This window comes from Sporothrix schenckii (assembly GCF_000961545.1).
Source record: "Sporothrix schenckii 1099-18 chromosome Unknown Cont48, whole genome shotgun sequence".
In the NCBI taxonomy this organism is placed as follows: Eukaryota; Fungi; Ascomycota; class Sordariomycetes; order Ophiostomatales; family Ophiostomataceae; genus Sporothrix; species Sporothrix schenckii.
In genome coordinates, this window is record NW_015971149.1 from 566,212 (window position 1) to 589,224 (window position 23,013).

The 23,013-nt window shown below is 53.9% G+C and overlaps 7 protein-coding genes across 7 annotated transcripts; 3 read left to right on the top strand and 4 right to left on the bottom strand.

The window, feature by feature from the left end:
- Positions 1-372: 372 nt before the first annotated feature.
- On the top strand, positions 373-1,192 carry SPSK_01244 (protein-arginine N-methyltransferase SFM1; the record flags this gene model as incomplete). Its single annotated transcript, XM_016728175.1, has 4 exons — positions 373-697; positions 762-872; positions 938-1,056; positions 1,136-1,192. 4 exons carry the CDS (start codon positions 373-375, stop codon positions 1,190-1,192), a joined length of 612 nt encoding a protein of 203 aa, XP_016584012.1.
- Positions 1,193-1,558: 366 nt separating this feature from the next.
- On the top strand, positions 1,559-2,611 carry SPSK_01211 (dihydroorotate dehydrogenase (fumarate); the record flags this gene model as incomplete). The annotated part of the gene is made up of 1 exon (XM_016728142.1): positions 1,559-2,611. One exon carries the CDS (start codon positions 1,559-1,561, stop codon positions 2,609-2,611), a length of 1,053 nt encoding a protein of 350 aa, XP_016584013.1.
- An 863-nt stretch (positions 2,612-3,474) lies between these two features.
- Positions 3,475-5,421, top strand: SPSK_01085 (MFS multidrug transporter; the record flags this gene model as incomplete). The annotated part of the gene is made up of 1 exon (XM_016728016.1): positions 3,475-5,421. The coding sequence occupies one exon, from the start codon at positions 3,475-3,477 to the stop codon at positions 5,419-5,421; it is 1,947 nt and encodes a 648-aa protein (XP_016584014.1).
- Positions 5,422-5,961: 540 nt separating this feature from the next.
- On the bottom strand, positions 5,962-9,293 carry SPSK_00996 (uncharacterized protein; the record flags this gene model as incomplete). The annotated part of the gene is made up of 2 exons (XM_016727928.1): positions 5,962-8,919; positions 8,994-9,293. 2 exons carry the CDS (start codon positions 9,291-9,293, stop codon positions 5,962-5,964), a joined length of 3,258 nt encoding a protein of 1,085 aa, XP_016584015.1.
- Positions 9,294-12,110: 2,817 nt separating this feature from the next.
- SPSK_01070 (fungal specific transcription factor domain containing protein) lies at positions 12,111-14,141 on the bottom strand (the record flags this gene model as incomplete). Its single annotated transcript, XM_016728001.1, has 1 exon — positions 12,111-14,141. The coding sequence occupies one exon, from the start codon at positions 14,139-14,141 to the stop codon at positions 12,111-12,113; it is 2,031 nt and encodes a 676-aa protein (XP_016584016.1).
- Positions 14,142-14,205: 64 nt separating this feature from the next.
- Positions 14,206-16,016, bottom strand: SPSK_01102 (uncharacterized protein; the record flags this gene model as incomplete). The annotated part of the gene is made up of 5 exons (XM_016728033.1): positions 14,206-14,437; positions 14,478-15,015; positions 15,139-15,205; positions 15,290-15,680; positions 15,907-16,016. 5 exons carry the CDS (start codon positions 16,014-16,016, stop codon positions 14,206-14,208), a joined length of 1,338 nt encoding a protein of 445 aa, XP_016584017.1.
- A 4,172-nt stretch (positions 16,017-20,188) lies between these two features.
- Positions 20,189-22,564, bottom strand: SPSK_01039 (3-dehydroquinate dehydratase I; the record flags this gene model as incomplete). The annotated part of the gene is made up of 1 exon (XM_016727970.1): positions 20,189-22,564. The coding sequence occupies one exon, from the start codon at positions 22,562-22,564 to the stop codon at positions 20,189-20,191; it is 2,376 nt and encodes a 791-aa protein (XP_016584018.1).
- Between the last annotated feature and the right edge of the window lie 449 nt (positions 22,565-23,013).

The following is a 23,013-nucleotide window of genomic DNA, read 5'->3' on the forward strand; positions in this document are numbered from 1 at the left end:
ACAAAAAGAAGGGGGGCAGACCACACGCGCCCCTTGGCCATCGTGCTTGCCTTCCGTATTTGATGCGTTTTACATTGTTGCGTTCGTTTTATCTGGGCAATTCGAGACGAGCCAGGGGCAGGAGCGGCGAGGATCGTTGCTCTCGTTTCGATGGACATTAGATGACCCACTTTATATTATGTAAGGGCGAGCTTCGCAATGACAGCAGGTGAGGGGCTAAAAAAAAAAGAATAAAGCTGAGAGGAAATTGGAGCTTTCTTTAGTATGGAAAGACATTGAAGCAGTATTGCAGAGCCAAAATACCGTCTTTTTTCGGCCGACCAGTCGAACTTGCCAGGCAATACCTTCGAACTCTCGCCACACGATACGAAAATGGGCAAAACATACATTGTTGAGCACCTCGACGAGGAATTGGGTCAATGGTCTGAGCTCGAGTACATTACGATTGCGCGCGAGACGGGCGACTTTTGCCTGTCGTCGATCCCGGCAACTCTGGCCCTGCCCCAGGAGCTGAAGGACATGCCGGGCTTTGTGGCAGAGACGCGGGGCGTGGAGGAAATCTACGGCCAAGATCCGGCCAAGAAGGCGCGCGTGTGCCTGCTGGATCCCGCGGCCGCACATGAGCTGTCGCCCGAGGACGGCGAACTGTTTGATGTGTTTCTGTTTGGCGGCATTCTGGGCGACAACCCGCCGAGAGGTGAGCTTGAAACCGTGCTGGCCTCTCCGGTGGTCATATGAGGCCTTGCTGACCAACGTGGTAGACCGCACGTCCGAACTCCGCGCAAAGGGCTTCACCGGGCGCCGCCTTGGCCCGAAGCAGATGACAACGGACACGGCGGCCCGTGTGACACGTATTGTGGTCGAACAGAAGAGTGCGTCAAATCAACATGCTCCGAGAGTGGTTCATACTGCCGACCCGCTGCTAACAATGCAACAGTCGCCCTGGACGACATCCCGTATCTCGACTTCCCCGAGCTCAAGTTCAACGAGCACGAAAGCACGGAAATGCCTTTCCGCTATGTCAAGGGCGACGACGGCAAGCCCATCATGCCCGAGGTATGGATGTTGCATCCGAAGCAGCAACGGTCGACCTTCGATTGGCTTTCAATTAGGCGCGTAATGCTGACAAGAACAGGGCATGGTGGATTTGATTCGCAAGGACTCTGACAAGGCCATTGACGACCTCTTTTAAATTCGGCCCGCCGCCAGAAGCCCGGCAGCAACCAAGGATGATGCTGAAAGGCGGCATCCAAACAAATAAAGAAGACGAAGAAAACGGATAACGTATAAGCGCAGCTCGGTTGTCGGAATGGTTTTGCTGCCAGGCGTGGTTCCCATTGGGAAGCCTTTGACAGCAGCACCAATGGGCATTATCTTATCTCTCCAACCATCGGCCAACCCCGCCTCTCATATCGAGTTCGACACACCATATTACCGTTTCATAGAGCCGCCACAAATCGACGACAGCCAGTCTGATTTTGCTTTTCTTTTTTCTTTGTCTTCGTTGTTGTGTGTATGCTTGTGTCTTCAATACATACTACGCCTTTACAGTCGCAACATGGCCACCCCACCTCCACCGCTCACAATCGACCCGCCGCTGCTCAACACGGCCAATCCGTGGGCAACGGACCTGGCCGACTTGACAAGGCTCTACAACTGTCCGCATACCGGCGCTGTCACCACGCGCACTTCGCTACTGACCGGGTTCGGCCATCGTCCAGAGCTGCACCAGTTTACCTTCTTCGACGCCGCCACGCACGACCCAGCAGTGACTGCCGCATCCGGAGCACAAGCCAACAGCGCCAGCCTCAACACGCTCGGATACAGCCCGCTGACGCTCGGCGAATACCTGGGCTTTATCCAGACGATTGCCGAGTCGCGTGCCGCGTCGGTGTCTTCAACGCCGTCCACCACCAAGCCGAAAGGGTTCCTGGTGTCTGTCACGGGCGGGCCCGACGACGTGGCCGAGTGCTACACGTGCATCGCCGCCGCGCAACGCGGACTGCCGGATCCCAGCGGCGTCCCGCTGGCAATGGAAGTCAACCTCAGCTGCCCCAACATTCCCAACGCACCGCCGCCGGCATACGATGGGAAGGCGTTGCTGTCGTATCTGACGGCCATCCAGGGCGCAGTTGCGACTGTGTGCGCGGCCGACGGCACGACCATCCCGTTCGGCTTCAAGACGCCGCCGTATACACACGCCGGCCAATTTGACGTCCTCATCGATGCGCTGCGGGCCTCGGCCACCAGCAGCAGCACCGGCGTGTGTCCCATCAGCTTCCTGACGTCAACGAACACGCTCGGCTCGTGCCTCGTTCTGACGGCTGGAGAGTCGGGCCCGACACCGGCTCTGCCAGGTGGCGGTATTGGCGGCATGGCAGGCGCGCCGCTGCACCCGATTGCGTTGGGCAATGTGGCAACGCTGCGCAAGCGTCTCGACGCCGAGCCGGCCGCCCTGGGCCACATTCAGATCGTAGGCGCAGGCGGCGTGTCAGACGCAGCAGGGTTTGGGCGGATGAAGAGCGTGGGGGCCTATGCGGTGGGCGTCGGCACGGGGCTGGGCATTCACGGCGTGGACGTGTTTGACAAGATTCTCGGTAGGCCGTCGTAGAATATAGAGCATGTGTCGTCTGCTTTGGGCGCCACCACGCGGCAAGCGACAAGCATAGCAATAGAACAGCACAATGCACACGGACAGTATATCCTACATGGGACGTCGTTGCGGCCCCGGTGGTCCATGGCACCGGCATTGAAGCCGAACAATATGCTCCGATTTAGGGCTACTCCGAACGACGCGACATTATCTCTCCATGGCTGTCAAGCAGCAAAGGTTGGGAAAGAGCGTAGGAATGGATCCACTTTTTATGACCACGATCGCGCCTGCCTGTTTGGGACGAGTATTACGAAGCAGTAGAAGACACCAAAGGCCGATGTTTTGGGAACGCTGGTTCGCCGATGAGCGATCCTTGTGAGGCTATGGCCTGTGCGGGACTCGGCAGGTTAGCGCAGTTGAAAACGTTTCGCCGTCTTACCGAGACACCAAACTGCATCGCCAGAGACGTGCTTACTTCTTATTCTGGCGTCAGCAACCATTCTGACAGGGCAAGAACTAGCCGACCACGCCCTTCGACTTTCCCGGGCAGGAGCGATCATTGCCCGTGCCTTCCTGCCATCTCTCAGCATTTTCCTATTTGTATTTTTTGTCTCCTATTTCAGTCTCGCGATTCTTTTCACCCGTTCCCATCATTACAAGGATGGCCAGCTTTTCCAATCTGTCCACCATCGACGACTAGGGTATCTAATCAGATACCATCGACAACGGCTCCATCTCACTTGGCGATAAGGCACTCCGCGTATCGGTCGATCAGTTGTCTGGAGGTTTCGCGTCGTCGATCTGCAATGTATCCCACGAGTTGAGACTTTCCGGCCTCCTTTTTCTTCTTTTGTTTACAGAATCCTGTACAACGTCTACCCATGGCGCAAGTAATAACAAACGGCCGCCAGACCGGCTCCGAGATCGACCCGCTCCTGCCGGCGGCGGCCAGCGGCCAACGCACCATCGGCTACTCCAACGGCTTTTCCAACGGCTTTTCGAATGGCTCGTCTAGCAGCTCGACGACCGGCGTGCCCGGCGATACTGCCAACGCAACCGACAACGACGATGCCGCCAGCCGAAGCAGCGCTCGCAGGCGCCTGTCCGACGCCTCCTCGGCGGCCAACTCGCACCTCCTGACCCCCGGCCGCACCTACGCCATTGTCTTCAGCATGTGGGTGCTCATCTTCCTCCAGGCCAGCAACGTGAGCGGCATGACCATGGCCCAGTCTGCCGTCGCCGCCGACCTCAACGCCTACGAGCACGCCATGTGGTTCACGAGCGCCTACCTCATCTCGTCCGCGTCGTTTGCGCCCGTCATCGGCCGCCTGGCCACCGTGTTTGCGCCCTCGCACCTCATCGCCGCCTCCAGCCTGTGCTTTGCCGTGGGTGCCGTCGTGACGGCCTACGCCCAATCTCTCCTCATCTTCTTGCTGGGACGTGCCATTGTCGGCTTGGGCGCTGCGGGCACCATGTCCCTGACGCTGATTGCGGTGCTGCAGTTTACCAGCAGGCGCCGCCGGGGCCTTTTTGTCGGCCTCGCCAACGCTGGCTTCACCATTGGCCTGTCGTCGGGTGCCATCGTGTACGGTGCCCTGCAGGCGGCCATGGGCTGGCGCATGCTGTTTTTGATGCAGGCTCCCTTTGCCCTGCTGGCCGGTGTCGGCATCCTGCTCAGCATGCCGAAACTCGGTGCTCGTGAGCTCGGTGGCGGCGCGACGGCGGTCGACAAGCATGGTCGCGAGCTCACCGTGTGGCAGAAACTGGCCCGCATTGACTACCTCGGCGCCGCGCTGCTGGCGCTCACCATCCTCTTGTTCTTGTACGGCCTGTCCGGCACTGTTCATCCCAAGTATATTTTGCTGTCGGGCGTCAGCCTGCTGCTGTTCGTTGCCACTGAGGTCTGGTACGTGCCCCGTGTCACGGGTGGCGACCCCATTGTCCCAGTCGAGGTGCTCCGGTCGCGCGGCGTCCTGTTCTCCTGCCTCGCACAGCTCGGTGTCATGTCCGCTCGCTGGACCGTTCTCTACTATGCGCCCATCTACGTGTTGGCCGTGCGCGGCTTCTCGGCCGCCACCTCGGGCTCGGCCCTGATCCCGACCAATGTCGGATTCGGCATTGGCGGCCTTGTTATTGGGTGGCTGCATGTGCGCCGCTCCGGCGCCTTCTGGCTGCCCAGCGTCGTGTCCCTCTTCTTGTTTGCCGGCACGCTCGCTGTGGTCGGCCTTCTCAGCCGCGCCGACGCGTCTGGCCTCGGTACCGCCGCCTACGTCTTGGCCCTGTTTGCCAATGGCTTTTGCACCGGCGCGTACCTCAACTACACCCTGGCCCACGTGCTGCACCTCACGCGGCCCTCGACGCACTTTATCATTACGAGCCTGCTCGCCACCTTCCGTGGCTTCGCTGGAAGCTTTGGAACGTCCATTGGCGGCGGCTTCTTTATGCGCCGCCTGGCCATCCAGCTGACCGATGGCTTCACGCAACTGGACGGCGGCAACCTGAGCAGCGCTCGCCGCACGCTCATCACGCAGCTGGTCGGCAGCCCTGCGCTCGTGTTTGGCAACGACCGACAGGGCCACGCAGTGCTCAACGACGCGGAGCGTCGGGTGGCCGTATCGGGCTACGAGTCGGCACTGGGCGAGCTCTACCGCTGGGGTGCCATCGTAGCTCTGGTGGTCATTCTTGTCCAGGCTGGCACCGGCTGGACGGCACCGAAGCCCCTGCCAGCTGTTGACGCGGCTGAAGGCAGTGCTGTCTTCAGCGACGAGGACGAAGAAGAGGAGATCCTCGAGGCGTTTGCAGAGCACGACACTACCATGGAAGCATAATCTTGCCGGTGAGCCAACACCTTGTCTATGCACCTTTATCATCTACGTTATTTACATCTACACCATTGTTTATCCGTATCTTTAGAAGGCATATATTTCCTGGCACCGCGATAGACAGAAAAAAGGACGATAAGAACGTTTTTCAAGTTGGACTTTAAGGGCTTGTTGCAAAACACTTCGAATCGAGAAGCAAAATGTTCAAAATATGTTAATGTCGTGAGACGCTACTTTATTTTATTCTTAGATGTAAAATACACAACAACATATATATGTGTGTGTGTGTATGTGTGTATGTATGTAAAATAAAAACAGATTCAATAAATGGTATCGTCGCAATAAAACCAACCGGCCCTCATTCGCAGTCGATGGAACCACAAGCATGAGAAAGCGTATTGTGCGTGCACATGTTCAAACCTGAACAGACGGTTGCAGTCTCGCTTCATTCCCTCTCGGTGCTAATGAGCGGCTTGCAGCTAGCCGAGCCGCTGTTACCAGTTCTGTAGGAACAGAAGGCATGTTCACTTCTGGTGCGTCCTTTTCCTAGTCCTGCTGTCTGGCGATGTCTTGCTCCGGCTGCGTTTTGGGAGCCTGGTTTTGGTCTGGACTGTTACCGTCCGGCCCTCCACCCAGTATTGTCATGTCGAGCTCACCAACAAAGCCCCGCGCCGGATGTTGGCCTGCCGCCTGTCCTGGCTGAAAGTCATATGGCGCCACTTTGGTCAGCTCGCGCGCATCGCGGAAAAAGGTTATGAATAGAGGGTAGACCGTGCATGCCGCCATCAAGGCCACCACGATGATGAATGCAATTTGAATGGTACCACCCTGCTTCATGACTGCGTACATGACAAATGGCCAAAACAGCGGGCCGGACGCGCCCATGGTGATGTATGCCGCGGCACGCTTCGTGCGTGCGCCCTGGCCGCGCAATCCTATGGCAAAGATAAGCGGCCATATTGGGCCCTCAGCGAAGAAGAACAAGGCCACGGGCACCAAGATTAGGTTGGCATTTTGGCTCGGTGGAAGGACGACGGTGAGGAGAGCAAACAACATCGCTAGTGCCGTCGAGATGGTCAGGATAGTACGTGGTGTTGGCAACAAGCGGCTCTTTGGGTGCTGGACTCCTAGGTACACAACGTATGCGGTGAAAAATCGTGACACCGAGAACGCCGTGTGGACAATCAGCAAATAGTTCGGGACGGAGACGGCCAGATGATCGGGAGCGTCAGAGCCGGTATTGGAATCGGACCTTGAGGTGGCCATGGCGACGCTAAGGGCTATTGCTGGTAGATCTCGTATATCGACCCGAAATGCGGCCATGTTTCCGGTTGCTGTTGACGGGTCTGGTAGCCACGACGTGACGAGACGTTGGAAGTAGATGCTCATGCTTTCCTGTGACGCGACGTACGTCCATTGTGCAAAGACTGCCAAGATGAGGCAGACAGTGCGCAACTGCAGACCAAAAATTGTGCGCTTCTGGCCGTTCACCGGCATTCGGCTTGCGGCAAACTCGAGTTCGGCGTCGTGCAGTTCGGGAAGGGGCATATAGTAGAAGAACAAAATCAAGACCACGCAAAAGAGTGTGATCGCTAGGTAGGTCCACTGAACGTCGAGCAGTGCGGCCGCCTTGGTGTCTTCCATTGCATTGACTTTATTGAAGAATACGTTGTCAGCGAGAAGGCCGCTGAGGACACTTCCAACTCCTTGCGTCCCCTGCGCAAGGAGCAATCGCATCTCCGCATACTCCATGGGACCGCATAAGACAATGAACGGGTTTGCAGCCGTTTCGAGAATGCTGAGGCCAAAACCAACAACGAAGCTGCTGATGAGAAACCCAGGAAATGAAGCCAGCACAGCACTAGGCCAGAACATGATGGTACCAATCCCATAGAAACAGAGGCCCACCATAAAGGTTGCCTTGAAGCCGCCGATTTGATTTTCGCTTGAGTCTGAGTAGTGTGAATGCTTTGTCACGGCCGATGTAGCGACCGAGGCGACGGTGGCTGCTGTTGCAGGTATTGTTGCTAAGCCACTGGCCTGCCTACTGCGCTGACGCTTTTCGCGATGCGAAATTTGACGGTATGGCATGGATGGCCGCCTGCGGTGGTGTTCATCGTGACGTAGAACCCACTCGCCGACCACAAGAGGCCCAAAGAGATATCCTCCTCCGAAATAGGCGCTTGTCAGGCCAAGCGTTTGGGCAGTTGTCATGTTGGCCACGACGGCCACCGCATCGTTTAGTGTGTTTAGCAGCCCATAGGAAAACCCCCAGAGAAAGAACAGAATGGACACGATGGTGCAATACCTCCAAGATTCAGATGCAGATGCTTCAAGCATGTTCTTTGGCATATTGACCTTGACGAATCCAAAATAGACGCCTTTTCGGTTGCTGGAAGACTTGGATGGTTGAGATTTTGTGGAATGAGGTTTGGGGACGATCGCGGCAATTGCGTGGCGGGTGGTGGATGCGATTCCTGATAAGAAGGATCGAGATCTTTTTGAATTCGGGTTGGCAGAATCGCCGACGTTCTGGCCGGAAATGGGATTACTTGGTTGTACGCCCCGTGCACGATCAGCAGTAGAAATCTGGTCCGATGCCATAACCGGCTGGCAAGGAGGAGCAACAGAACCAAGGCTCGCGTTTTGTCCCTGGGCAGCAGATTCGCTCTCATCAAGAATCAGCTGGGCTCCGCTTCCATCTCGACCAGTCATACGCACAGCTTCACCACTTGTGGCTGTCGCCCCTCCTCCTGCCCGCGTTTCTTTGGCGAGATTTGGCTGCGATGGTTCGGTGGCTGGTCTGTTGTGACCCATTACCGTAGGACGGGTGTTCTGGAGTGCGTCACGCCGCGAAGAGGAGTTTGACGTTTCATGGCCTCTCGCGTAAGAAGAAGAGCCATAGCTGGGGCCGTCTGGGTCAATCACCAAAGCTGGGAAGATTTTAATCATCAGAGGTTTCAAGGTTGGGATGCACGCGCAAGTGATGCCGACGTTGACCTCAACGGCGGACCACATGAAAGAAAAAGACGCATTCCAGGCAAAATCAGGTCCGTTTCCGAATATCGAGTTGGGGTCAGAGGAGCTGCTGGGATGGACAACGTTGATCGCTTGCTGCAGATAATAAATGCGAACGACATCAACAATGGCCACGAAGATACCGAGAGCAAATGTCACAACGAGGATCGTCTTTTGTCGAGAAGGGAGGTGCATGCCGGTCAGAACTGGAATTGGAAGAGCCAAGATGGCCAAGTCGGTGACGATGTTGACGGGCGCAGAGCAGATGAACTCCGTTAAGAGAGGGATACACTGTCCAGTGATGTCCTTGAACGCGGCATCGACAGGCCGGCACTGAAAGATGTTGAGGAAAGTAAGGACAATGCCAGCAACGTTGACAATAATGAGAACAATATAGGATCCTAGGCGAAGGACCTGGATTGTGTTTTTGGACAGCCGGAGGTAAAATATGAGAATGGATGTTTTTGTGGCCATGAGAGCAGGGTTCTAGAAGCTTGGTCAGTAAGGCCGAAAAAGGTAGATACCGTGGTCGCAAATCTTTACATCTCGGAAAGACATACATAGAGAATAGAGAAGACATATTCGCGTATCCGTAGGCGTGCCCGCTGGTCATGCGCGACGTTTTCGTCATGTTTCCCGAGCCCCGTCAGAGTCCCCAAGATAATGGAGAGACTGAGACCAAAGGCAATCAGCCAAGCGAGTACGATGAAGAAGTCGTCCCATCCGACGCGATGTACAATTCCGAGACGGCACACCATCCGAGAAAAGACGAAAACAGAGCACAGGACTAGTGTTGATACTGTGACTGCGAGGACAGTCGGGCCCCGGTCCGGTCCTATCGTGGAGCCCGTCGCGTCCATTGTCAAGTCGGGCACCCCCGTGCACACCGCGGACAGGGGACACAGACGTGGTTTTCGTTTGCTTGTGCGCCCCTTCTCAAATCGTACGCGAAAGGTTGTGCTACCTCGGACACCGTCCACGTTTCTCGGTTTGCGTGTGGGGAGCAAGCGGAGACATTTGTGCTTGTAAGTTCGTTATTCCGTCATCTTGTGCCAAGCGAGGTGCGAGCCGAGCCATCGCACGCCAAAATCCGTCGGTCGTTTCAGTGAGTATGGCCAAAAGCCAATTATACGTCGATAGTATTTGGCATTCCAAAGTTCGACGGAGGAGAGCGGAAATGTCGAGAATCGTGGTAGTGAGAAATAAAAAGGTAGGCGGTAAAGCAAAGAAAAAAATCGAGGCTTGGCCCAGTGGAGAGGCAGAGTCGAGAGATGCGACACCGCAGCAGGCTAAGCATTGACGTAGGATCGCATGTATTACCGAATGACAGGGCCTGGCCCACGAACGTTGGTTTTTTGGCTACCAGAGTCGGTTGGCAGCAGCCGGTAGTGTAGGGAATAAGCGGCCTAATGGTAGGAGACAAGGTGACTAGCACTGCTTCTTGGTGTCTTTTGTAAAAATTTGGCCCGGTTGAAGGAATTGATGTATTAGGCCACGCACGTTTCTCGGGTAGGTGTTAAGAGTCAATATGTAAAGAAGAAGTCAAAGCATGCATGGGGCGCTATTTTGAGGAAAGCGGATTCTCAGGCCATAAGAATTCTGGTCGCGCAATTTCGCAAAAGCGAATCCCGCCAGCTGTTAAGAGAAACGCCGAGCAGTGCAAGGCGCATCCTTCAACAAGGGTCATATATGTTAACAACAGCCGGGGCGGCTTGAGGAAGGAGGGAGTCGGGGCCTTGTAGCGAAAGTCTCCAATTAACGGGGAAAATAAACAGCTTGTGGAGAATGTGAGGGCAGCACTCAATTCCAAGTCGCGTGTGCGCGAAGCGAAACGCAATGGCCGTAGGGTAGATATAATCTGTCTTGTTTGACAGAGATGGCGATATAAGAGTGCATTCAACTGGTGCTCCGTATTACGTCGTTGGTGTGGAGTTTGGGTCTTGAGAAAGGACTCGAAAGGGAAGCCGTGGGATTCAATGGGCAGAACAGCTGGCCGGCGAAGAAAGATCCTGTGGAGGAGTTGCTTTGACTGCTGCAAACGTCAATAGGACGATCGGGAAGACCAAACAAGGCGATGGTCAAGAGGTCAAGAAAACGTGGTGAGTGTAAGCTCCAACAAAGAAAGCAAGGAAGCGGGGAATGAAGAAAATGTCCCAGGTCTGGGAAGAGGTCGGGCTGGTTATGCTGTGCTGATTATGCTTGTTCACTAACTTTGGTAGCTCGGCGGGGAAAGGAGGCCATAGTTTGGTTGCGCTGCCGTGGGAGAACGAGGCCAGCCAATGGCGAACGACGTATCCGGTAGAACTGTGTTTCGATGCTTGGACTGTTCTGTATCGACCGAACGGTCTTGGTCATTCTCCGAACAGAGGAGCCCGTGCTCTATCAATTTTATTGGTCCTGCTCAGCTCGCCGGGTCGAAAGAACAGAGAGCAAACAAACCATCGGTAGCCACGGCCGCCAGCTGGATGGACCCGTCGTTCATCAAAAAAGTGCCGACGTGCGTGTAAAAATAGCTCCCTAATTTACCTTGGGGCACTGACCTAGGACGACAAATGTCAGAGCGTAGGTTAACGATGTTGATTAGCCATTTGAGGCACTAGGGACAAGACATCGCACGACAGACAAGGCTAACTCATCTGCTTCGTTTTGTCGTAGTTGTTTCGTTCTTGGGCGATTGTCTGAATGGACCGGCCTGCTGCCAATGCCGGGCGCTGATCTGATCTGCTATTGTTTCATCTGATGCTCCCAACACAATGGCTCTTTGGCCGCTCGCGTGGCTCTGTGGGCTCAGCTGGAGAGGACCGGATCTGGCTGCAACCCCATTGATCGACAGTGACTTGGCGTTCGTCAACGCCCTAGATTGCGGGGATGCGGGGCGCGCGCAACGAGAGACAAATTCATTCGCAGCTGATAAAGCTCAGGGGCTGGGATTCTGGACAGGTTCATAAATTTACCCAAACCGGCAACTCCAATCCCATGCCTTATTTCGTACAGGAAACTGCGATCGGACGAGCGGTACCATGGAAAAGGTGGGCCTGCCGATTTTGGCAGTGAGTAACGTGTGGCAGCTACGACTGGGTAGGAGCAAAGTTTGTGCTTTGCTCTTTCCACGATTTTGTTTCCTGTTTGGGTAAGAGCTATTTAGGCTCCCACATCCGAGATGAGATTGTGGAAGTGTTTGCCGTCCATCTCTCATGACGTTTATATCTTTATATAACTGGCCGGTCCTTCATGGCACCATACATTCAAGTAACAGCCATGTTGGTGCCGGGCATGAAAGCTGTCAACGACAAATAAAGTGAAATTCCTCTCTTTCAAAGGGCATTCTTTACAGGGAACTTACACCCTTGATCCGGCGAGTCTCGTTCCTATCGAAATGGCGAGTTATTTCCAGCCCCATCTAAATGACTACAACGGTAAAATTCGTGGTTAAAGCTGTTAATGCAAGTAACTTAATGCATGTGCTTAATGGCTTGTATAAAGAGATGCTTTCATCGTTGGCACAAGACGAAGTTATAGCTACGCTCGGGACATGATCCCGAGCGATTGTGAGCTGTGATGGATGTGTGCATTGAACGATGACTATTCAAGACCCAGAACAAAAATTGCTTTGATATATCTACGCGATAAAAGAGTTGTAGATATGTCGGCGGTATCCAGCCCGAGGTAGACCACTATTAGACCGAACTCGTGTTGCTGGCCAGGAAAAAGTCCAGTTCATTTCCAGGACCCCGGGCATATTCATTCTCCGCCAGCTGCTCGAGTAGACTTAGGAACGGATCCTTTTCATCTCCTGCCGCGGTGCCTCCGGCGCTGCCGTCGTTGCTGCGGCCGTCAGGACTGTTCTGAAGAACGACACCAGGTGTTGGCTTGCCCGCACCGGAGGATTGATCGGCAATCCAGGGTGACGGGCTCGAGAAGGAATTGGTCGGCATTGTTGTAAACATAGGATCGTAGCCGCTGAGCGCGACCTGGCCGTCGCCTTGGACCATACCGGTGTGGCCCATGTCCCGATGGGCGCCAGGTAGAGTAGCTGAACCAGAACCCGGCACGGCGACATTTCCAGCAACAGTGGAAAAGGTAAAGCCTGGGCTAAAGGGTGCTCCTGAGGGAGGCAGTGGCTGGTGCTGCTGTTGTTGCATCCGCTGCTGCTGTTGTTCCTGGGGTTGACCGTGTAGACCCATCTGCGAGCCAAATGACAAGCCAGGTATATCGTCCATGTTCGACTGCTTGTCGTTGCCTAGCATTTGCTCGTCGATACTACCGGTTGGGTGTGGAATCGAGCGCGCCATCGAGCTTGGCGATGTAAGGAGGCCTGGGTTGTTGTGCGTTGAAAATGGGGCAGCTGAATAGGGTCCTCGCTGCAGTACCGGCGTTTGCGTGCTGCGAGGGGTTTGCATTCCACCCGCAAGGTTATTGGCCCCGGAACCGCCTGGAAGCACAATCCCCGGAACCGTCTTCCGACGCTTCAAACTTGGCCGCTCAGGGATGACCACGTCCATGGCACTATCTTCACTGGCCGAATTCGCTCCAACATTGTTGGCACTGCTAGCACAGTTGGCACTGTTGTATGTGTCACCGGACCCGTCTCTGTAGTCGCCTTTTGTTGTATACAGGTTGTGGCCTGCATAGCTATCTGGCGCAAAGTCAATGAGAACATCTGCCAGTATAAGATTGGAGGCGTCAAAGTTGAACGATGAGCCGCCCGGCCCGCCAATGTTCAAATACCGATCGAAAAAATCTTCCAATTGGAACACTGGCGAGTACCGCATGGGGCTGTTGGAGACATTCTTGACAAGCTCCGTATGCGCACTGTAGATGCTTTGCAGTGTTTGGCGGTGGTGTTCGACACACGCCCAGGCGTGGCGCATTTCGGCCATGTGCTGCATCTCCCGGGACAAGAACTCGGCCGATGTTGCAAAGATACCCATGTCGTTGCCTGCGGCATTCTTGTTATAATGCGCTCCATGGATATGGACCGTGCCGGCGGTGCAGATACAGTAGCCGACAAAGCCAGGCCACTCGATTTGGGGCATCTGCCTGCCAAGTTCCGTAAGCTCTGCGATGGCGTTGGCATGCAGGAAGCACATGTTTGTCGCCTCGATTTGCCAGGACTGATGCTGCCCTGTACCTGAGAGCTCGGCGAGATCGACGGGCAGGAAGGGTCGGTAGATGAGACAGTGGATGAGGTGATAAATGAGCTTGCTCATGACTAAAACGGTTGCGTCAGGCTGGCTAAAGAGCGTCTCGACGCTCGAAAAGATGTCCTGTGCACCCGTTGCCCACACGTCCAGGTCTTGGCGAATTTTGGATAGATTCGATAGTGAGTGCCAGGGAAAGTGGGAGTCGCCTTTGACGCCGCCAGCGGCGAGATAGCGATTCGTGATGCCGAGGATCCGGCTGATGTCGATGAGCATACCGCTACCGCCTTGCAGCCGTTTCCCTGCTCCGTTTTGAAGGTACTGCAGATTAGATGTGGTCTGGAAGAAGTCGCCATTTACGGGCATCGAGGTGGAGCTGTTCAGCCAACTTGGTAGTCGGAGGAAAATTGTGCTGTCATGAATGAGTGACGGTCTTTTCGAACCACAGGCCATAAAGCGGTCCAGGAGGTAGCATGTCCAGAATAGACGCCTCCGCATTTCACGCTCTACAGGTGTGATACTGGCGCTGGCATCCATCTCACGGTGGAGCTCCAGGGCCACAGCCATGCCAATTGCATTTGCTAGTAATGGTCAGCTGTTGCTCGTGCAAGATGAAAGATGAGATTCGCAGTTACAGCAGCAGAGAGAAGGCCGTACATAATAACATGTAAGCTTTCTTTCCCTTGCCGGAGGCAACGAAGGCGAGGGCAAGAAGCAACAAGGTTTGGAGGCAGTCTATTGATGGTTCATCAACGTCAATTTCCGCGCGGGCGCGTAAGGCGTAGTCTTCGCCAAGACGGACTGCTGCTTGGTAGCCGTTTGGATGGGGTGTATATCTGTGGTTACTGTTAAGCTCTGGTTCCCTAGAAATTATGACAGAAACAGTCTGGACACCAGACTTACCGTGATGCCAAGGCACAGACAGACCCCAGCAGATGGGATGGAATCTGACCCAGCTGCAATCGTTGGCGAAATGACGATTCATCGAGAATGTGGAAAGGCTTTGCATGTGAGCGAGTAAAGTATGTGTGAAGTAGAGTATCGACTTGCACTGGAGGTGTCTTGTGCTGTTGCTGTTGGAAAGAGCTGAGCTCTGTATCGGGTTTCATTGGGACTGCCGGTGCAGACATTTCGGGGCCATTTGTCGTCGACTGTTTCCTTGGCTTCTCTGTCGTCGGAATATCCGCAACAGCAGCCTTTGAGCTTGAGGCTGTTGAGGAATCTCCAGCAGCTGTTGTTGTTGTCGCCGCTGCCCCTGGCGACTCATCCGAGCTCGGTGAAATGCCGCTGCCACTTCCAGATCCGGCGCCGCCGGCTTCACTGCCCTCGGCTCCTGCTTCATCGCCTCCTTTTTCCTTGAGCTTTTGCTCAAGTCCATCAACGCGCTTCAATAAAGCCTCAAGAATATCTGTTTTCGGTCCCCGCTTCTTTGGGACAGCATCTAGAATACGGCCACATGGTCAGACAAGCATTACTCTTACATGGGGTGCTCTTTGCGTGCGTATTGACAATGTGTATACGAGCTTGGCCACGAACACAACTCTGGACTTGCGCAGGAACTCACCGTAGATGCAAGCGCATTGAAACACCTGGCAAGCTTCGCAAGCAGGCCGCAATCTGTTACATTTTATCTAGACGAGAGGGGAAATTGTGTTGTTAGGACGAGCAGTACGGTAAGAGGCACATTTCGAACAATGTCTGGCAGCACAACTTACCTTGCGCTTTCGACAAGACTTGCAGTTCATGGACTCCCGCGGTTCGTTCGTGAGACGACGAGCCGGGAGTCGCTCGATGCCCACCTGTGGTCGAGACATGACGACAGGCCGTGCGCTGTGAGACGAGAATGGCGACACCGGTGGGTGTTCGACAACTGAGACTGACATGCCCGAGGTCATGTGGACAATATATCGGACGGGCGGCGCATCCGGACGTGCAATGTAGAGGCAGGAGCCCGTCAGATCGTTCGGTGAATGCGATATGTGACGCGGCCCAGTTACGTGAGTGTGGGCGATGGTGAGGAGCGTGAGACAGGGTGGATAAAAATTGATGAGAGGGAAGTCAATAGGTGATTTGAGTGGCGCTTTGCTGTAGCGGTTCTCTGGCAACCTTGCAAAGAAGCAGCGTAGTTGGATATCCCAGCTCCGGTATATGGAAGAAGGCCTGCCTTCAAATTGGTTTTGGCCTCATGGATGTCTAGCACCCGGTGAGGTACTATAAGCCGCTGGGAACAAGAATCAAAGGCGAGGGGCAGAGTGAGAGTTGTTGGCTGCAAAGCTTGATTTAAAAGCCTTTCAAACGCTGAAACGCTCGAATACTTCGAAATGGCAAATACCCTTGGAGGATTGCTATATAAAGCTCCGGATTCTCTGAAGCGAAGCGGAGATCTGTTACTGGCTGTTTGGACTCGACGCCTCGCTGCCGGTAGCCATGCTCGTGGAACATACAGCAGACCTTTCGGGGTGGGGATAGATGCGCGCCGAAGACAAATGAGAACCGTTGAGAGCTGCACAGGATTGGTTGCGGGCACCGTGGGTGTGGCGTTTGGGAACGGGAGCTGTGTTGGCGGCGGGAAGGCGTCTCGGATGTGCGGTCGTGGAAGTTGAGAAGTGAGGATGATAATGACGAGGGAGCAACAGATGCAAGGACGTGCCGGCCGACCACTTATGGGGCTTGAAGGGTTCAAACAGCGTCGGGTAGGTGCTTCCCCAATGTTTTGGTAATGGGGTCGTTGCGAGAAGGTGAACCTAAGCGGGAAAAGGCCAGGATAAAGAGAAAAGGTTGCGCCTTACATCCGGGGGAAGGGTGTGTGGCAAGGCAAGGCAAAGCAATGGACAGGAGAGCATCAGGGATGTAGAGAGAGACAGAAGAGCCCCAGGGGTCCGTTGTTCCTTTGGCTGGACAGACGTTGGGACGAGCAGGGGAGCAAGATGCCTCTGAAGCGGCTGGGGAGGAGCGAGTGTCTGAGCAAGCACTCTGTACACTTGAGAGGGGAGTTGTTCAAGTTGGGCGTCCCGCTTTAGATTTTTTCGGCTGCGCTCGAGCACAAGGCGCAACGCTGGGATGTGTTCAAAAGTGTGTGGAGAAAAGAAGACGAGACGCCGAATGGAGACGGATGAACAGGAGACGGAGGTAGTGGCTGCGGTGGATGAGGGGAAAGACAGATGCAAAGAATAACCGAGTGGAGAGCAGTAGTGTGCGGACCGTTGTATGCACCTGTGGGCCTACTGTTATGAACAAAAAAGACATGAAAAATCTCGTGCAGTGTATTCCGTCGGTGAGAAGGCGAAGACGAACACGAGAAGAGTGCCGGCCGGAAAGCAAATCGAGTGAGAGTCTGTCATAAAGACGGTAACGAAGGTTTACCGTGACTGCTGGGGATTTCCGCGAAAGAATGAAAAAAGAAGACAAAAAGAAACAAGGCACGTAATTAGGTTGCCGGAGGTAAACGAACAGCAGCGGGCACGAGGACAATCAAAACGGAAACATGGGGAATTGGAGGATTGGAAGAGAATGGAGGCCTGGCCAGTTTGTTGGGTCTAGGGCCGTGGCGAACGCTAAACAGATATGGGGCACTGGGGGCACTGGGGGCACTGGACGAGACGTGTCCGTTCTGGAAAGCCCAGAGTCGTCAAGTTAGCGCCGTTGCAGGACCTCAATGGGGCCCCAGTTGCCAGCGAAAGGGGTCCAAGGAGCGCCAGTGGAACAAGCCATCGGCATCTGTGAGTCCGTGCAAGGGAACAAGGGAGTGGCCCTCTTCGTATGGTGTGGTCGACTGTCGTGACGTCTTTCAGTTGTTCCGCTGACCCGCATCAAGCTTTGGTTTCTTTGTGAGGCGCACGACGTTTAATGGAAATGTTCAGTACAAGGTGCCGAGAGCCCTGTCTGATCAGAATGGACCTGTTGACTTGCATCAGGTCTGGGGTTTTACTGACAGTGGCGTCGGTCTCGTCGGTCTCGCTGATTAGTATGGGCTCTCTGGCCATATGACTTCTTTTGCTTCTCGTATTCGCAGTGCCTGGCCTGCTAACTTGTGTGGAATACCGTATTTCAGAAATGATAATACCAACTTTGACCGTTGTTGCATGTCTGGTGAGGAGAGCCGTGGTGTGTGTCGCACTCACGCGCCTTGTTTCTTGTAGTCCGGAAACAATAGCCAGAATGGAGATGGCGGTTTTTTCAATATAGGCGCGACGGACATGTGTTCTTTTTGAGCAAGGCCGGAGATGCTCTTCTTCCATGTGCGATTTTAACGGCACAGCACATCTTTGGTTTTGATTAGGTCTCCTTGCGGCAAAAGTTGCTCAATAACCAAACTGCGGCCATCGAGCTCACCCTGGATGAGGCTGGAAAATGATAGATTGCCCTTTTCGGATGTGTTGTAACTGAATTTGGTGCTCGGGGAGCTGGTAGTCCAGGACAGCAGAATGATGGCTTTGATACAAACGTGTTAACGAGTCCATTCACAAATATGAAGTATTTGGGAACTCAGGGGTGGTTAGTCTCTGCCTGATAGTTCCTTCCACGTTGGGTAATTCCTATTTTGTTTGGAAGGTCGACCGCCGATAGAGTTCATGGTTATTCTTTCCCTATTAATTGCAAAAACACTGCTGATTTCGGCAAGCAAGACCTCGATCGCTCATTCCTGTTCTGGATATTCAAAGCATGCCGTAATAGGCAAGGGCACCCCGTTGCTCGCCGATGGGCCGACATCAGTATAACCAAACTATACAGTACTTCCAGCATCATCAAGATGGAAACAGTGTGGCACCAAAAGGCCTCGCCTGCCTACGTCGTTCGTTTGTTCAAACGGGTCGGGTCCGCTTGTGGCGTTTTCCTGTGCCGCATGTTGTGGTCGCACAAGAGACAGCACAACAACCACAGAATGCCTCCAGAATGCCTCCAGATGGCCGCCACATCGCGACCACCCAGGGAATACTCTGGTGTCCTGCTCGCCTTACGACGTAGATGGCGTTGACCTCATCTGTTTCACTCATATGCCAATCTCGACCAAGCCCCCGACGCCCATCTATCTCAGACCGGAGACTCACTATGTTTGGCGGCACATCAGATGCTAGGGGGGAAGGGGGCAGTGATGATACGGATTGACGATAGGCGCTCGCCATATAAATGAGGCTTCCTTGTTCACACCGTACGGTGTGTGTCAAACTCTGTCCTGTGCCTTTCCTTGTCCTTCGAACGTGGGCAAGGTACATTTCCTCCCCCTTCCCATGTTGTGTCACCGCCCTGACATGTTGTGTAAGTACAACCCGCGGTTCTGAATGTATTCCGCGTTTCTGTACATGCTGTCTCGCTTTCAAATGCTCTCTTGTCTCTGGACAACCTTAAACTTATGTGATTCCTCGTTTCATTTCCGACCACACGTAAGGCTTTGTCATGGGCGTCGGTCTCTGGGTATCGCAAACGAGATCCGAGTCGGGAATTATATTGGAGATTCCATGTGTTCTTGTTTGTTTTTTTAGCCTACAGCCCTTCCCACAGCCTTTCCTACAGTTTGACCCTGCCACAGGTATGTGTCACGCTGCTACTAACTTCGGCCCACTGCAAGCCCAATGAAAGACAGGAAGGCTTGTACGACTGTGATGAGATAAATAAGCCTTACACAACACGGCTACTCGTCGAGATGAGAGCAGTACGTGCGCTGGCTATTGTTGGTGTCGCTGGACGCCATGCCACGTTGACAGCAACCACGTGCGCATGCAAAACATATTAACATATTGTCTATTGCAGGCCACCAAGGCCATTTCGTTTATTGGACATATTGCTGCATTCCTCGTAGTTTCGGTGGCCTGGTTTTGAAACCAAAGAGTGAAAAAAGTTTCTCGTCGATGTGCACCGACATAAGGAACAACAAGCGGCTAAAATCACGCACGGGTAGAAAAAAAAAAGTAGAAGAATAATACAGACGCGCACATGGACTGCAATTCAAGATGCAGTTGTAGCATAAAACGAGGGACAAAAAGACGAGGGTCGGGCATGAAGCTTGACCATGATGAGCGACCAATGCACCCCAGTTGTGAGTTGCCAGAAGAAAACTGGGTTTTGGAACGTATTTGGAGTCCAGCAGGAGCGCACTTCTCCAGGTCTAATACCACGCTCCGTCTGAGGTGTGGAGGTGAGCATGGAGATCGCGCTCCTTAAACTGGAAAAGTCCCGGAAAAATTACGATTTTCCACCAGTCATGAAACTCAGCTTGCTTCGTCAATTCCCCATAGTTCCCCATCATTAGGCTGGGGACTAGTCTTGATGTTGGCCACGATGGAGTTTGGGGTAAAATGCTGGCAGAGACCGTCGACATTGTAGAAGAGGGGCCGACATTAAGACGAAATTCGTGACGCTCAATGGTGTTGTTGGCACGCGTCTGGATTTTTCACCTCCGAATACCTCCGCAATCTGGTGCCGAGCACGACAAAGCGCCGCGACAAAGAGAAAGTTAAATCATGAGATTGCGTTAGGTGCCCGAAATTGCAGACAAACCGTCTTGACGGTGTGTGGTGTATGTGTCTATATGTAGAGATACGTGAGGAACTGACAACAGCTATATGCCCAACACATGAGAATATATATTCAAAACAAGGCAAAAAGTAAACTCGCTCCTAGAATGGACTCCTACCGCCGGCAAGGCGCACGAAGCTATAAGGGACGTTTTGTCCAACAAGTAGCCTCAAAGTCTCGACCGTTGTGAATGCGTTAACATCCGATGAACCGTAAACCGCAAATCCGCTTTGCTCTGCCACGATACCAGGGTCGGCCTTCCGCGACGCAAACGAGCCGCTGCCCGAGTCGGCAGCAAGGTCGAGGAACACTTTCCGTGTGCTGCTTGCGTTGATAGTTGTCTCCGTGGTATCTGGCGGTGGCGATTTGCTGGATCCAAAAACACGGAGCAACAGACCAACCAAATTCCCCTTTTCGGGTGCAAGTGCACTGATGATCACAAACGGAGACGCAAAGTCATCGTGAGCACCGACGGTACGCGCCTTCTGCAGGCTTTCCAGTGAGTTGAAAGGCTCAATAATCATGTCACCAGCCAGAGCAGACGGCGTCTTGAAGCCGACGGTATAGACTTTGCTGATACGGAGCGCGCCCAGTGCAAATACGGCGCTTGCGGCATCGTCCGAGGAAGACGCAAGAACGACGGCGGTGCGACCAAAGTAGGCAGAGGGGGCCAAATCACGGGTGAGCGTGCTCAAAATACCGCGCCAAGAGGCGTTATCGAAAACAAGCTGCGTGTTTGGCGGCAAGGTCCCGCTGCCACCGACAACTGAATGACTGCTCCCATTGCCGTTGTCGTTCTGGTGATGGTATGGGCTCGAAGGTTCGGAAACTTCAGTCGATTGTGGAGGTGAGGATAATGATCGTACAATAATAGTGTCGAAATTGCCAATGACGCGAGCCGCATCTGTCAGAATTGGCCCTGCTCCGTCTCCCAGAGAAGAGAAAAAGGCACTTTTGGAAATAAGGCTGGCGTAGGACAGAGGTGGGTGAAGATACGCGCCGCCAAAATTCTTCTGGTTGCACCAGGTCTCCACACGGTTCGGTCCTTTTGGTTGCTGTTCCACGACGGCGAACTGGTGAGGGAGTCCGAGCTCATTGAAACATTTGACGTAAAACGGCGCCTGTGGTGTCCCGCTGCGACTCGAGGGGCTTGTGATGCCGTATATAATCTTCTTCGGGAGCTGCCCAAGCATCGACAACGCGGCATTCGTTTCGGCGGCACTCATTTGTCCAGGAGCCGCAATCACGGGTAGCAGTGGGTGCGTGATCGGAGAAAAGACATGGTTTTGGGTCCTCGAGAACTGGCCCATCTCGCCCATGTTGACAGCTGATAGTGGGGGCCCATTCGGGTACTCTGCACGTATCTTGGAGCGGAAGTACTCCAGCTCAAAGTTCTCGTTTCGGTCGTTGATGTAGGTAATCATCTTCACAATATCAGCATACTTGCAAGACTCGGCGTAGATAGCCTGTGCCTCCGGAGTTGGCCATTTCAAAGTGGAAGAAAAGTCGTGGTAGGCGGACATGATGCGGCTGTTGCCGCGCCGTTCATATAAACGCTTCCGGATGGTCTCGGGAAGCCACAGCTCAACATCAATGTACTCCACACCCCACTGAATGGCACGGTACAGATATTGATAATACAAATCGGGATTGTCCATGGGGAAACGGCCATTCTCACGCTGGCAACGCGTCGTGAAGATGATAGGGAGCTCGGTACGCTGGCGCAATGTCATAACCTGTTCACCCACGTAACTTAGACTGGGGACTGCCGCAAAAGCCCCGTCGGCCAGGGGTTCTTTCAGTAAATCAACCCGGATTTCGACAGCGTCGGAACCAACAGTCAGGATGTCGATATTGGGAAGCGCAACGCGAACATCGGGGAACGTGGTGGAGATGAAGTATGTCCGTGGCTTGTCCATCAGTGTCTGATGATGGTTGATCTGGCCGAGAGTGAAAGAGATAAACCGTGAGAGGTCACGGCGGAAGAAGGGGGTGTTCGTGTAAAGGAACTCGTAGTCGCACTGCTCAGAGAGTGCGCTGTCAGGAGGCATACCCAAGCTCACGCAGTGAGCATTGATGGCGACCACCAGATCTGTGTTCCTTGAGCCGATGTCTGCTTTGGCGTTGTCTGCGTAGATTCCTATGACCCGTTCCTTGTCTGCTATTGATATAGCATCGAAGTTTGGCCGTTTGCAGTATGGTTTCCCAAGTACCTCCGCAAAGACAGAGATAATCTCCTCCTGGTCACGCCCATAGACAATAACGACGATGCGTGTGTCCCCTCGCTGCGGACCGCTGCCAAATTTGCTGCCGATGGCAAGTCCGGACATGCCAACCGGGGTATCCAGAGCTGTGTCCGCGGTATCTGATCCACTCGACGCGCCCTCCGCCTCTCTGATGTCCAGTACGTCGCTTGCCGCGGCAGCCTGCCGAGGCACACCCGTCGGCACAGAAGGCATTTGCTGAACGGCAGCCATGCTTCTGGCCGGCCAATCTGTATGTGTCACCGGTGAGGTATACCAAATGGCACTGCCAGTTGCCTGGTTTGTTGCTGGTGTTCGTCGGATTTCGGAGTCGCCCGTTATGATCAACGACCGGATGTTATAGTTTTGTGAGACAATAAGCCGGTTTCGTGATAGGATATAAATGCATATCCTGCCGTCAAATTTTGGTGTGTCTTTGTTGTCGTTTGTTCTATGAAATAACCGACACAATCCCCATCAGGATATAAAGTACCTTAACAATGAACAAGAGGGTACCAGGATAGAAGACCAGCCGTCAATTGACAGGATGTCTCGAAAAGAAGGCGGGATTTGTGCAAGAAAAGATGGAATGACCCGAGGCGGAATTGGGTTGTAGGTGAAATATTTGACACAGCCGGAGTTTGATGTGATTTTGATATTGGAGAACGAGGTCAAAAATGAGA